Source organism: Daldinia childiae (assembly GCF_008694065.1).
Source record: "Daldinia childiae strain JS-1345 chromosome Unknown Scaffold10, whole genome shotgun sequence".
In the NCBI taxonomy this organism is placed as follows: Eukaryota; Fungi; Ascomycota; class Sordariomycetes; order Xylariales; family Hypoxylaceae; genus Daldinia; species Daldinia childiae.
In genome coordinates, this window is record NW_022984651.1 from 59,853 (window position 1) to 72,822 (window position 12,970).

At 44.6% G+C, this 12,970-nt stretch overlaps 3 protein-coding genes across 3 annotated transcripts; 1 reads left to right on the plus strand and 2 right to left on the minus strand.

Moving 5' to 3' along the window:
- Positions 1-3,759: 3,759 nt before the first annotated feature.
- On the minus strand, positions 3,760-4,925 carry GL218_07759 (uncharacterized protein; the record flags this gene model as incomplete). The annotated part of the gene is made up of 2 exons (XM_033584532.1): positions 3,760-3,897; positions 3,960-4,925. 2 exons carry the CDS (start codon positions 4,923-4,925, stop codon positions 3,760-3,762), a joined length of 1,104 nt encoding a protein of 367 aa, XP_033441097.1.
- A 1,205-nt stretch (positions 4,926-6,130) lies between these two features.
- On the plus strand, positions 6,131-7,242 carry GL218_07760 (Growth hormone-inducible transmembrane protein; the record flags this gene model as incomplete). Its single annotated transcript, XM_033584533.1, has 2 exons — positions 6,131-6,687; positions 6,756-7,242. 2 exons carry the CDS (start codon positions 6,131-6,133, stop codon positions 7,240-7,242), a joined length of 1,044 nt encoding a protein of 347 aa, XP_033441267.1.
- A 3,168-nt stretch (positions 7,243-10,410) lies between these two features.
- GL218_07761 (putative peptide methionine sulfoxide reductase) lies at positions 10,411-11,160 on the minus strand (the record flags this gene model as incomplete). The annotated part of the gene is made up of 2 exons (XM_033584534.1): positions 10,411-10,760; positions 10,878-11,160. The coding sequence occupies 2 exons, from the start codon at positions 11,158-11,160 to the stop codon at positions 10,411-10,413; spliced, it is 633 nt and encodes a 210-aa protein (XP_033441268.1).
- Positions 11,161-12,970: the final 1,810 nt, after the last annotated feature.

A 12,970-nucleotide genomic window follows, 5' to 3' on the forward strand; every position in this document is an offset into this window, starting at 1 on the left:
AAACAGCTACCAGATACTGGTAACATCCAACAGCCTTCTCGGAGTAAGCGTATTAATTACCACTCCGCTCGTACAGCCCGCGTACAGGTCTATTTATATACTCAATGTTATGAAAACACAAGAAAAACGCGATCCGGATGGGGCGAGAATAATTTGGAAGAAATTTTCTTTACGCCTTCCACGCATTGTAGGATCAGCATGATGTTAGCAATTGTTAATGCGCAAAGACCCCTGGCAATACATGCAGCATCAGACGAGAGGTGCATAGCTGTGTCAGTTGGAATGGATATACCAACATAGGACTTTAGACTAATTGATTGGCTATGAGATATATGAGATAGATGTAGATGACGTCCAATGTGAAATAAAAGATCTTGATTACTAGCAATCGGGAGATGCGATGGATCGAATCCTGGTCGGCGATTCGGTACGTATGTACCTAACCTACATAGTGTCACCATTCTCGAAGCCCTCCCGAAACATGTCAAGTCGTGAAGATACGACTACACGGGCCACGGCCAAGAAGATTGCCTGACTCGAATGAGCTTCGAGAAGAGTTCTAGCGCCCTTCTATCCCCCACTACCGCCCACTATCACTACCACTACCCCTCCTAGGTCTTGGTATCACCCATAGTGCTTAGTAGACGCGTATGGTAAGTAATCCGTGGTGATGTAGGATTTGCTCAAATTTCTCAAATGCCGAAGATATAGCTGTAGATATAAGGACTCTAAGATTATACGCGCGATTTGAGGACTGAAGAGTATTGGCTGCAATACTACCAAAGTCGTGAAAGATACACGTACACAACTCATTTTATTTAGACTATTGATCTACAACGGGAAGGTCTAGGTTAAAATGTAACCCTCTGTTTTCCGTTTAGTTTATAGGTTACATTACCGCCGAAGAGTGTCAAAGAGGAAGGCAGTGAGTTTCCTCTTAAGACGGGTATCTACATAATAAGTGTACAATTATATCTAAGTACGATAACGTCAGCCATGTTTCTAGCGCTGGCTTTGAAAATTTCAAGATTGTGATATGTCAGATTTTGACTGGCTTAGGTACGAACCCCAAATGCTTATACCCTTAAGAAAATCCGGCGGAGTCATGTTCGTATAACTACCCGAATTGTGAATTTCAATAAGCATGATAGCGTAAAGACATGTTCCCAATGAAGGAGCAAGCATATGTAGGTAAGTTTCAAGCTATAATCTACCTCTTCTCCCACAGTCTAACAAAGTGTCCCCAAAAGCGAAAATATGATCCCTCTCTCTCTCTCATATCTATTCTGCGCTTAGGGCGTACAGATTACACTGTATCTCTATTTCAGGTTCATCACGCCTAATATACTCCCAATTTTATTTGAGTTGATAACTGCTATCATCAGTAGTTTTTTTTTTCTTGTTGTTCATACGCAAAATTTAACACCGGTAATCCGCGGTAGCAAAATAAACCTTAAAGCCATTATAAAGGTAGGCACTCGTAATTATAGATATACCCTACCGCCATGTTATCTATAATTCAGCCTAAGCACCAGTGGTGAATACTCAAGAGAACCTCGGGATTCCTACATGGCGTACAGGAATTAAGGAGAGATCAATCTTCCTGCCGCTTCCTTTCCGCTTCCTTCAGCCTTACTAGCGTACCCATATATGCGTGAAATTAACTTTCCTCGTCGTGAGAACTGATGGATCATGAAGTCAACGCAGTGTCAGATGAGAGAAATAGAGAGGAAGGCTCTGATTACGATTTCTCTCTTTTAATTCATATTTGTCTCGTAAACACCACATATTCTATACTAACTATTTAATATCTCGGACATCTCTATAAATTACCCAGGTACCTATCACGTATTCCAATATATCAAATCAAATATACCCCGTCGAATCTCCTACCTCGAAGATAGAAACTAGTCCAGCTCCTCCGGTACAGGGTCGGGAAGTTTTCTATACCAAAGGAGTGTGTAGGGAAATGCGACAATCCTTACACACATCCTTATAACCCATCTCGAAAGTATAAACCAAAGATAGCTAGTAGGAGTTTCGAGGTATAGCTTTCGCTGCCGAGCATACACTCTGCTGCCATATGGAAGTGTTAATATCCCGCAGCTTTGCAGGCCGTAAAGTACCAAACATGTACTTGACGCTCGCTTGCCAGAAGTATATTGCCATATCTCAGCCATGTAGCGCGGCTCGTCGCGGTCAATGCCTGGTTTAATCGACCGAATCTGACAGGGCTGTAGTGCCCTTCCCTGTACGAAGTAAATAGGCTCTCTATCTCGCTTTGGCCGATATTCATCTTGGTTGCGCCAGCATTCTCTATAATCCCTTTGATGCCATTCTTCATATTTGCCATAACTCCATTCTTGGTTTCCATTTCGGTTCCATTCTTGATATGTGATATAGCTCGACTCCACGTAGTTGACGTGCTCCCATTCATGGTACTTGTTATAGCCCATGTCTCTATCGGTTCGTCTTTTATAGCCTTCGCGGCTACTCTCTCCCCACGTCATATACTGCGATATTTCTTCTCCGCTAATTCCCGCAGGTTCGTCATGTTCTGTGGGCGGATTATCTGATGAAAATCGATACGGCATCTTATACATCGATATGCCAAAGCCTTCCAGATACTGTCCTGTGGTATAGTCATCTGATATATTTGATTTCTTGCCTGAGACGAGTTCTAAAGATGATTTGACATTTTGTTTGGCATCACGAGCGTGTAACCTAAGTTTGCATTTCCGGCAAAGCTTTCCACGCAGTTTTAGACATCTAGGACAAGGGGTGTCTTCTGCCTCGGAACAAGACGAGTAACCGCTTTGGACACCAGTCGAGATGGAACTATCGATCGGGTATTCGCCAAATGTATCAAAATATAGACCATCCATATCTTAAGCTTAAATTCATAACAGCGCAGATTATCAGGTAGATATATCGCGTTCTCATATGGTGCTTATTGTTGTTTGTGTTGTTTGTGTAGTCGAATAAAAATACCAGCAAGAGGGGCTGAAATGCTTTAAATATAACCCCCCGGAAGATTAGATAATAGACTGTCGCACGGATCCCGTGATTCAAGAGATATTGAGACATCCGTATTCTTGATTCTATCAATGGTGGACTTGAAAGTTAAAGTTTAACATAGGAAAGATGTTATGAGACATAAAGCAAATCCGCCGCGGAAGTTAAATGCTCGTTATTACGAGCTATCACAGGAATAGAATATTACTGTACCTTTCAGGATATACCTATTTCCAAGCTAAAAAGTGTAATGATTTATTATAGTTACTTCAAATATTTGAATTCGACTATGAAATATGTCAAACCCCTATATCCACCCGTATCTTGTCTTCGACCTAAAATATAGCCCGAAACCCCCTAAATAAGAGAAGGTTCATGAAGCTAAAGAACGTGGAAAGGAATATGATCGACTAAAGCAATCTCGTAGACCCCGTTTAGTTAAAAGAATCGTCGTACCTATGCCGCTATACACTGTTTCTATTCGTATAATTCAAGCTTAGTAGAAGATACCCCTTAGAGTTAACAATTGTTTCCGTATCAAATTATTCCCTCAACCTGTACAGGAGATATTGGCCTTTACCTTGTTTAGCCTATGTTATCAGCGCCCTAATCATCTCGTATAGCATAAAAAATCGACAGGCAACGTAAATACTTCCCAGGAAAACAAGCGCTAGAATATGCACGGGATGCGTCATTCGTGCCCTACTGCTGGTGAACTTTCCGAATGCTACTGTACAGATAGCGTTAGCGATAGAGTATGGTATGAGGGATGCTGTTATAGTTAAAGATGATATGCGCCAAGCAAGTTGCTCCCAGTGCGAAGGGAAGGTATTGTTCCATCCAATGCAGTATATCGCTCCGAATACCACGCCCATGGCGATGCTAGCCAGATCAGCATCATATAGTAATACAGCTTGGTCTTTAGACCCAACAATAGCAAATACCGTGAGAGATACGTCTGTGGGGACCGGGTTTGATGGCTCTGCTATTCTCTTGTCTGTGTAGAACCGCGGGGTACAGTTTCGCGATAGGAAGGAACTGCCACTAAAGTACTTGAGAATTTGAATATCGTCATGGGTTATCGAGCGGACGGCATCTGAGTTCATAACTGAATGCTCTATCGGAACTTCGACGGCCTGGGGCTTGGTCCAATATAGACAATACGCAATAGCTGCGCAGGTCGCATACGTAAAAGTTGACAGCTCCAGCTGAGTAAGTTCCTCGTTTTGGAAGAGCTGGATGAATATTCCCAAGATGAACCAAAACAGTGATATAATTGCGATGCCCTTCGCCAGAGGGTTGGTCTTGCTCTTGTCTTCGATAGCTTCTTCGCTTGATAAGGGTCCTTCGTCGAGAATCTCTAGATACTGGGCTACGACAATCTGCGCCGCGTTTAGATAGAGAATTACTTCGCCATGGACTAACTCCGTCGTTTCTTCGTTCCTGGCTGTGCGTGAATGTTGAGATACATTGTTAGCACTAGTGGCTGACACTGCTGTAGAACCCATAGCCTCGCCTGGCATATGAGATGCTGGACTCTCTGCTTGCGTCGAGGACGTTTCACTATTTCCTAAGATTCGGAGCTGGGTATTTAAGTCGGCGAGCTCGATATTCTCAGTGGGGGAATTTATAGCTGATGATCTATCGTTAGGGGGAGTAATTGGTGCTTTTCCTCCTGCAAGGCTTTTAATATAATCCCGGATACCCTTGCAATACTCAGCAGGCCGCTTGGAGGTATTTTTCAGCCATGAGATTAGTAGCGTGGTATAGGTTCCGATGAGACACCTTAGGGCCTTGAAAGTCGTAACATCGGTACTCTTAAATCTTCCCAACAAGGCCTTCTCATCAATCAGCCTGAATTGGGCACCGTTGAGTGAATCCGTCTTCATCCTAAATTTGAACCCGCCCATATTCGCAAAACTAGCATGAGTCTTAGACCAGTCGTGAACGTGTCCTTCTCCGAAGGTCTTAAACATATGAGAGCCTACACATGCCGCACGCCAATCACCAAATGAGAGCCCGACCATCAGTTCGGGCGCAATAACCATTACGATAGTCCAGAGTATTTGCCGTCAGAATTCATGGTTAAAACGTGATAGCCACCACCTTTTTAGCAATGACCCTGGGGTCGCCGGAGGATTATAGGGCTTCACGCTGAGATGAAGTGCTAAGAAAGTGCTAGCCGAGATAGTAACTAGGCACCCAATCCATATGTCAGAGACATCACGGTTTGAGAGGCGAAGCCATTGAAGCACGGAGGGCGGTGTCTCGGACATCTTTTCTCTAGCGTTTCCAAAGTTTCGAATACAAATATACAACGCGTAGTTGGATATGAGTAATGATACCGAGCCATTTTGAATAGAGAGAAAAAAGAAAAAGAACAGAAAACTCTGAAGAGAGCTCTCTTAGTCTCTTCTACCTCTCCATAGCCCAAACATAGTGACCTTCGCCAATAGCGACGGCGTTTTGCGAAGGAGGGGCATCGCCTCGAAACACCAGAGCCTGCTTACATGCAACGCACCGGGTTTACGGAAGTAGTCAGTCAGTTCTCATAATCACGTATACCAATTGTTTGCTCTCATTCTTCTATGTCAACTTACTGCTTGCGTGTTAACCCCGAATTGGGTGAGTTTAGTTTCATGAAGAAAGGTACTAATATGAAGCGTATCTCTGGAAGGTCTATGGGTGTTATAAGGCAATTTTTGTTGACATTTAATGAATTTAATCGAATCAAAGCTGAGTATGAAAAGGTGTTCTGTTACGTTCGAGCCATTAATGTTACGAACTTGAACTTGATAAGAACCTAACTTGATAACAGGTAAGAAAATAGTACCTATGTAGGTACATAGTAGGTTCCTATGTTCGGAGCAATGCCGGGGTTAAGAAGCTTAGCTTCCATCCTACAGAAACCCGTCGGCTCTTTCCAGCTCCTTCTCCGCCTCCACTTATCATTTTTTACCAGTCATAAGTGGGTTATTACATCAGCAATTTCCTCTATTGAACATCAACTCGTCGTCATTGTTCGCAATCTTCTTCTACAACTTGAACAAATCGTCCAACCTTAATCATTCCTTTTGTCGCTTTTTATAACCACCTACCTGTGAAGCACACAAAAATGTCATTCGCGATCACTCTCCGCCAAGGACCTGCGCGCCTGGCATCCAGGTTGCCAAAAATCTCTAAATCCTCTCTTCGAACCGTAGTTCCCGCCCGAGCTTTCCATCAGTCCGCCACCAGACCATCCAACTTCTTCACATCGCGTACGACACTCGTATCAACGCTATCGCGGACGACGCCGAAAAATGCATTTACGAAATCGTCAAGAACCTACATACAACAGCCTGCTGCCCCCGCGACCGACTCTGGCTCGACGATCCGCCGACTGTTAACCGGTGGCGCAATCTTCGGTGGTACTCTCATCGCAATCAACGCCGTTTTCAACCGCGAGACCCGAGAGGATGGCGGTATGCCACCGTTCGAGCGATCTTACCTTAATCAGACCTTCCTTCACACTGGCCTTGGCATCGGCATCATCGGTATCACGGCGCGGCAGATGATTCAGAGCGGTTTCGTTTATAGAATAATGGTAACGAGCCCGTGGGTTGTAGCTATTGGAGGTCTAGCTCTCAGCTTTGGTACCATGCTTGGAACTCGAGCTATCGACCCTGATAAGTAAGTAGTTCCTTTCGATTCCTAGGGGAATAAAGAAGAAGAATCAACACATAGCTAACAGAAGACAGCTACGTACCCAAGTACGCCCTCTGGACCGCGTTCAATGCTACTCAGGCTGCCTTCATCGCCCCTCTTATCGCTTTCGCTCCCGGTGCTCTGATCGCTCGCGCCGGTCTCTATACTGTCGCGATGATGGGATCCATCTCGTTCGTGGGTGCTACCGCTAAACAAGAGAAGTACATGTACATTGGTGGCCCTCTCCTTGCCGGAGCTGCAATCGTTGCCGTTTCGGGTCTTGCCCCGCTTGTCCTACCAGTTACAGCCGTCCGAACATTAGCAATTACGGAGAATCTTTGGCTGTACGGTGGTCTAGCAGTCTTTGGTGGCTTCACGCTATACGATGTGCAAAAGATCCTCTACCACTCCCGTTTGGCTGAGCAGGGTATCATAAAGAAGGACCCAGTCAACGAGAGCATTTCGCTCGAGTTGGACTTCTTGAACATTTTCATCAGGATGGTTCAGATCTTGATGATGCAGCAGAACCGCAGGAAATAATCGGGTGGTGATTAGGATAAGGACTTGTTAGTAGGGCATATTATCATGATAGCTTAACCTACCTAAGGTATCAGAGGCAGAATGGAAACTCTCCTCTCCTGGCAACGTAAGGATTGTCTAGGACTATACGAATGTATTAACTAGCGTAGTCAAATAAAAATAGTAAAACAATTGGGAATAACTATTAGGTATCAAATATGTATAACCAGTATGTATTCCGTAGTTATGAGTAATTGATAAGATCTTGATATTACATGCCAAGGACTCTGCCTAAAGAACTGCATAAGAACTGCATGGGCGAACAGCCCCCCCTGGCTAGATTGATTGGTAGGTATAAGGTAGTATGATATTCTCGGGTGACTGGTGACTTGACAATCCGAACACGCGCAACAGTAATAGAGTCACCAACCACTCACCGCTAGGTACCCATGTACATACGCCATGTACATACGGGTAAGGGGTTCAGCTGATTCGACGACCCCCCCGAATTCCATTGAAATTTGAGGCTGACACCTGAATGAAGAGGCCGGTAAGTCCGATCTTCTTCTCAACCCTTTTTATTAGGTATGTGCCATAATTCATACTATAGTTCGTACTATTTCGTAAGTTAACTACCCTAATTTAACGTAAGTTCTGATTCTAACAGTGAAAGGGAGAGAAAACAACTCTCAGCTCAATTGATGACACAAGGTTATTAATAACGTTTAACTCCCGCCTAAGCAGCTGCATTAAGTACCTAAAGTACCTGTACCAAAGCTTACCTAGGTGCCTACCTAGAGGTATATTACATAGGTGAGTACCTCTCTACCTAAAGTCCATATACCTACCTCTACGCCTCTCAACTGGAACCTTCAGTCTTCAAACTACCTACTTAACATCATCTTGTAATATCTCACAATTACATACATTACAACACGTTAATTTACCTAAACATCGCCATATTTCGTATTAACTTTTACAGGTATACTTAGGTTAAATCTACCTTTGTTATTTGTTACCTTCTTTTAACAAAAGAGGGTTCCAATCAATCATTGGAACCCTCTTCCATACCAAATATACAATATGGCTCCGTTTAATAGCAAATCATTATTTGAGTAAGTTACCTGCTCTCCTCCAAGCTATCTCATCGTCACTGATTAAGAGCTGACCATTTGATAAAGTAATGCATGTTTCAAGTTGAGGCGATCTCATCGAATGCAGGATATCTTGAAGATATTATCCATCAAGCGACGCAAGAGTCATATCGATGATAGAGAGGATTCTAATGATGTTGTCGATAATGATGATCAGTCATCTATCGGCAACCCAGTCAGCCCTGCTGATTCTAGCACCGCTATGACCAATATTAGCGACGCCAACAGCGATACGTCAAAGCTCAAGACCAGCATAACTCATTCACTTGGAGAAAATCAATCCGAGCGGAATATCTCTGGCTTATTACTTCTTCCCCAGGAGCTGTTTGACAACATAACCAGCTACCTCTCCCATGCCAACATCGTATGCCTGGCCCTCGTTAATAAAGAACTATTATCACGTTTCTTGTATTCGTGTACGGAACTTGAGCTACTGGGCCCCGGTGAACCCTCTTCATATAAAGCTCTAAACGCATTTATTAAAAAATCGGATGGCTCTAAAACCAAGATACGAGGGACGTTGCTTAGCCTTTTAGACTATGACTTGTTGGACCGCGTCTACTGCTATAAGTGCAAAAAGCTCCACGATCCATTCCTAACGTTTAAAGACCGCGCTTTTGCGCCGCGGAAAGCTTCCAAATGTATTGATTGGTCTATGGAGCATCATATGCCTTCGCGTGCAACTAGGAAGTTGCTTCGTACCATTACAAAATGCCGAATTCATGGTGCTGAATATAGACATCTGTTACAGCAGGTCAATAATACACAGACATCTTACCAAAAGGGATTCATGATTCAATATTCCCTTCGCATGAGATATCGCGAGGATGATCTAATTCTCAGAAAACAGCAAGTGGTCTCCTCCATTGATAAGTCGGTGCTGGCATTATGGTTGTTCGGGCAGATACTGCGAGACCCATCTCACACGTTTATATCGTTACCGAAGATTCATCCAATATGCAACCATCAAAATTGGAATACGGTCTACGCACCGATGGTAAAGCAGTGGATCGAGCCCTTCTGCACTGCTGATCATACTGGTGAAACTGAGGTGCAGCATCTGCCATCTTGTTTTAGTAGCGAGTCGGTCGACGTATCAAAACAGGATGGCCACATGATTTACGAAAGACTTAAATGGTTATCCTCTGGGACAAGATGGAATCCGATGGACGTACCTGTGCTATTGGGAGATGTTCTAGGTTGTGATAAATGTACGGCTGATTATAGCATCGATGTCATCCCCTTACCAGAACCTTTCAACTGGGGCTTGATCCTAACAACGTGGATTGATGTTGGTAAGATTGACTTCTGTAAGAAATGGGACAGCCACAGGGACGCGCGGGCGTGCCGAGAGATTAAACGAGACTTCCTTGGCGGCGATATATGTCAAAGATTCGAGGACATAACATCGAAGCACGATCATCGGCCGCAGATCAGTGAGCTTAATATAGAGAGGATGCACAACTACGGATGGAGTACACGGGTGATGAGCGGGAAAGAAAAACATATTAACTGGTCTTCTGGGCACACCTGCAATCCGGCGACGGGTCGAATAGAGGATCCAGATCCGCTAGATGAGGCAGATTACTGACGAGAGAATATGACGCCCAGATATCATCGTCACGAAGACTTGGGGGTGGGATGTCCATACTAATTCAATCTTGATAAAGCGGGATTTATATGCATGGGTGGGCGTTTCAAGGTCATGGGAGGTATTTTCGTTTCAGTAAGGAACTAATAGAATAGGGCAAGGAGTCTATAGGTCCGCATTATAACTAACATGTGATTAATATTAGCTTCTTCATATATATTAGGAGAGCCTCAACCTGCAGTTTTGAAGCCTACACTAATAATTTTGCCTCCATCTCTCCTTCATCCATCTATGCTAATATGCCTCAAGTACCTGGGTTTGCGACATTCCAAACATGTTTCTGAAATCGCAGAGCTATCCATGGCATGGACTTAATATCACGATGATCAGATTCTTTACAATACATGACGCGGTAAACTACACCAGCTGTTTATTTCTTCCACCTCACTTCAACGGCGGGAACGTCCTCAGGAAGTGGGTCGGACACTCATAGCCCGAGGGATTATTATGCAGATACTGCTGATGGTAATCCTCAGCATCCCACCATTGGTCAGCGGGCACGATTTCAGTAACGATGGCGCCCTTATACCATTGCTCGCTGGCCTGCTTCGTGATTTCGCGCGCGATGCGCTCCTGCTCAGGACTGTGGTAATAGATGGCGCTGCGGTACTGAGGTCCGACATCGGGGCCCTGGCGGTTAGCCGTCGTCGGATCGTGTAGCCGGTAGAAGAACTCGAGTATCTGCCGGTAGGTTATGCGCGAAGGGTCGTAGTGCAGCTGTACACTCTCGGCGTCTGTTGCGATTGCGATGGCACATTAGCTAATATGTAAAAGTAGGAGAGAAGAGAGAAGGGTACGACAAAGACAAAAAAAAAGAAAAGAAAAATGGAATAACTAGGAGAGAAACATACGACCTGTTTGCCCCGAGCACACGACACGGTAAGTCGGACCTCTTAGATCCCCACCGGTGTAGCCGACACGGGCGTCGTAGAGTCCCTTTCCGTCGAAGTGTTTACGATATAAGTGCTCTACACCCCAGAAGCATCCGGCGGCGAGAGTAGCCTTCTCGGCGCCCTCGGGGACCACAGACGCACCGTTGGTGCCCGCGTTAGTATCAGCGGTTATTCCTAAGCGCGTACTAGACATGAAGGGTCGAAAGAACCGCGACACGAAGTTAGGCATCGTGAAAGCCATTATTGTGATAGTTGCGATTGCGATTGCGATTGCGATTGAGACTACAATTGCGGGCACGATGAGGGATGGGATAAGATAAGGGCTTCGGTTACGATAGCGACTATTATATTACTGCGATTGACGATATGGCCATAAACTGATGAAGCTAACTTGAAGATAGGTTCGAAATAATTATATTTATATTAATAAGTAAATAATACGGATCAATTCCTTCCCGTTTACGCTATTAGTGTAGAGAGCAAAATAGCATAATGCGGTTCTTGATTCCACATCAAAGTCCGAATGGAGGGGCATAACGGTGACGTTTAGAACGTAGCTCCCGCGAACAATGACAAATCTCGGTCGACGCCACCAGTTTACAGAATGATGTGATCTAATTCGAGGAACAAGGGTAGGGGGGAACTTAAATATGTGGTCCGTGCCATCCTAAGCTTCCTATGCCCGAGTTTACGAGGGATATTGTCTTAGGGTCTGGTTTACGAAGTAGGAAGTTCGTCTGTGCGCGAATTTTAGGCATTCTTATTGGGTGCATCCCTAAAATAAGTGGAATTTTCCAAAGTCCCCACTTTCATCTTTTTCTTAAAATACGTATCTTTTTGCTTCCGAATCCCTGGGTGTCGAGCCCTCCTTTTGGGTGGGTGAGGGTATTGAGGGTAAGGGTATTGAGGGTGAGGGTATTGAGGGTGAGGGTATTGAGGGTGAGGGTTTCGAGGGTGTTATAGGTAAGGGCTTCGGGCCCTTTTACTGGGTGCTGAGGGTGCCGAGCCCTTTTCCTGGGTGACAAGTTCTCCTTTTGGGTGCCGAGCCGTGGGTGAGGGTATCGAGGGTGAGGATATCGAGGGTGAGGATATCGAGGTCAGGGTGCCGAGCCCTTCTCTTGGGTGCCGAGTCTTCCTTTTGGGTGGGTGAGGGTATCGAGGTCAGGATGCCGAGCCCTTTTCTTGGGTGCCGAGTCCTCTTTCAAAATATTCAATATATTTAACTATAAACTCTGTAAACTCGGGCTATTGTGGCAGCCCTCTGGGGTGCCCTCCAGTCGTAAAATGCAGATTCCAAATACGGATCCGTACGAAGTACTTAGGTACCTAAGGCTTCATCTTATGTAAGCCTTCTCAGCTCAGCCCTACGAAGATTCCATCTATCAATGTTGACAAGATAATTTGGACTTGAATAACCTCATTTCTTATTTGGCTATAATTTAAGTTTCTTTCTTTTTTTTCTTTTTCAATTATTTATAATAGGTACCGCAATCGATTTGGAAACAATCAAGATCTCTCATCTCTTCATGACGGTGTGTCACTATATCATAACATCTAATTATACTAACTAACTATACCATAACAATTCTATACTCCTAAACTTGGACTGAGCCTGGAGGTGAGAACTCCTAAATCCGTAGGCATTATTTCTCTAACAAACCATTAAAAAGGCATAATCGAGGCATTTAGACTTGCCCCTTTCCATGCAACTCTACCCGTGGGTGAGTTAGCTCTTATGAACAGGTGTTACTATTCCAAACATCTCGATCATCAACGACGTCATTGCTTCCTTGGTATATCATGCAGTTTGCAGTTTGCGGTCTGCAGTCTGCAATGCAGTCACAGTCCCGTCACGCTGGACCGGTATCTGTATGTGCCTCAAGTCTCGCCCATGGCAAGGGGATCCTTGGCGCGTTGCAGAACCCTGTGGGGGATCCCTGCGAGCAAGGCAATTCAGAAGAAGATCGAGGCATGTCCAGACGATAGCTCGTGCCACGTTCCAAACCGCGTTTCAGGCGATAGGAAATTTCAAGCAGATGCGGTTCTTCTTG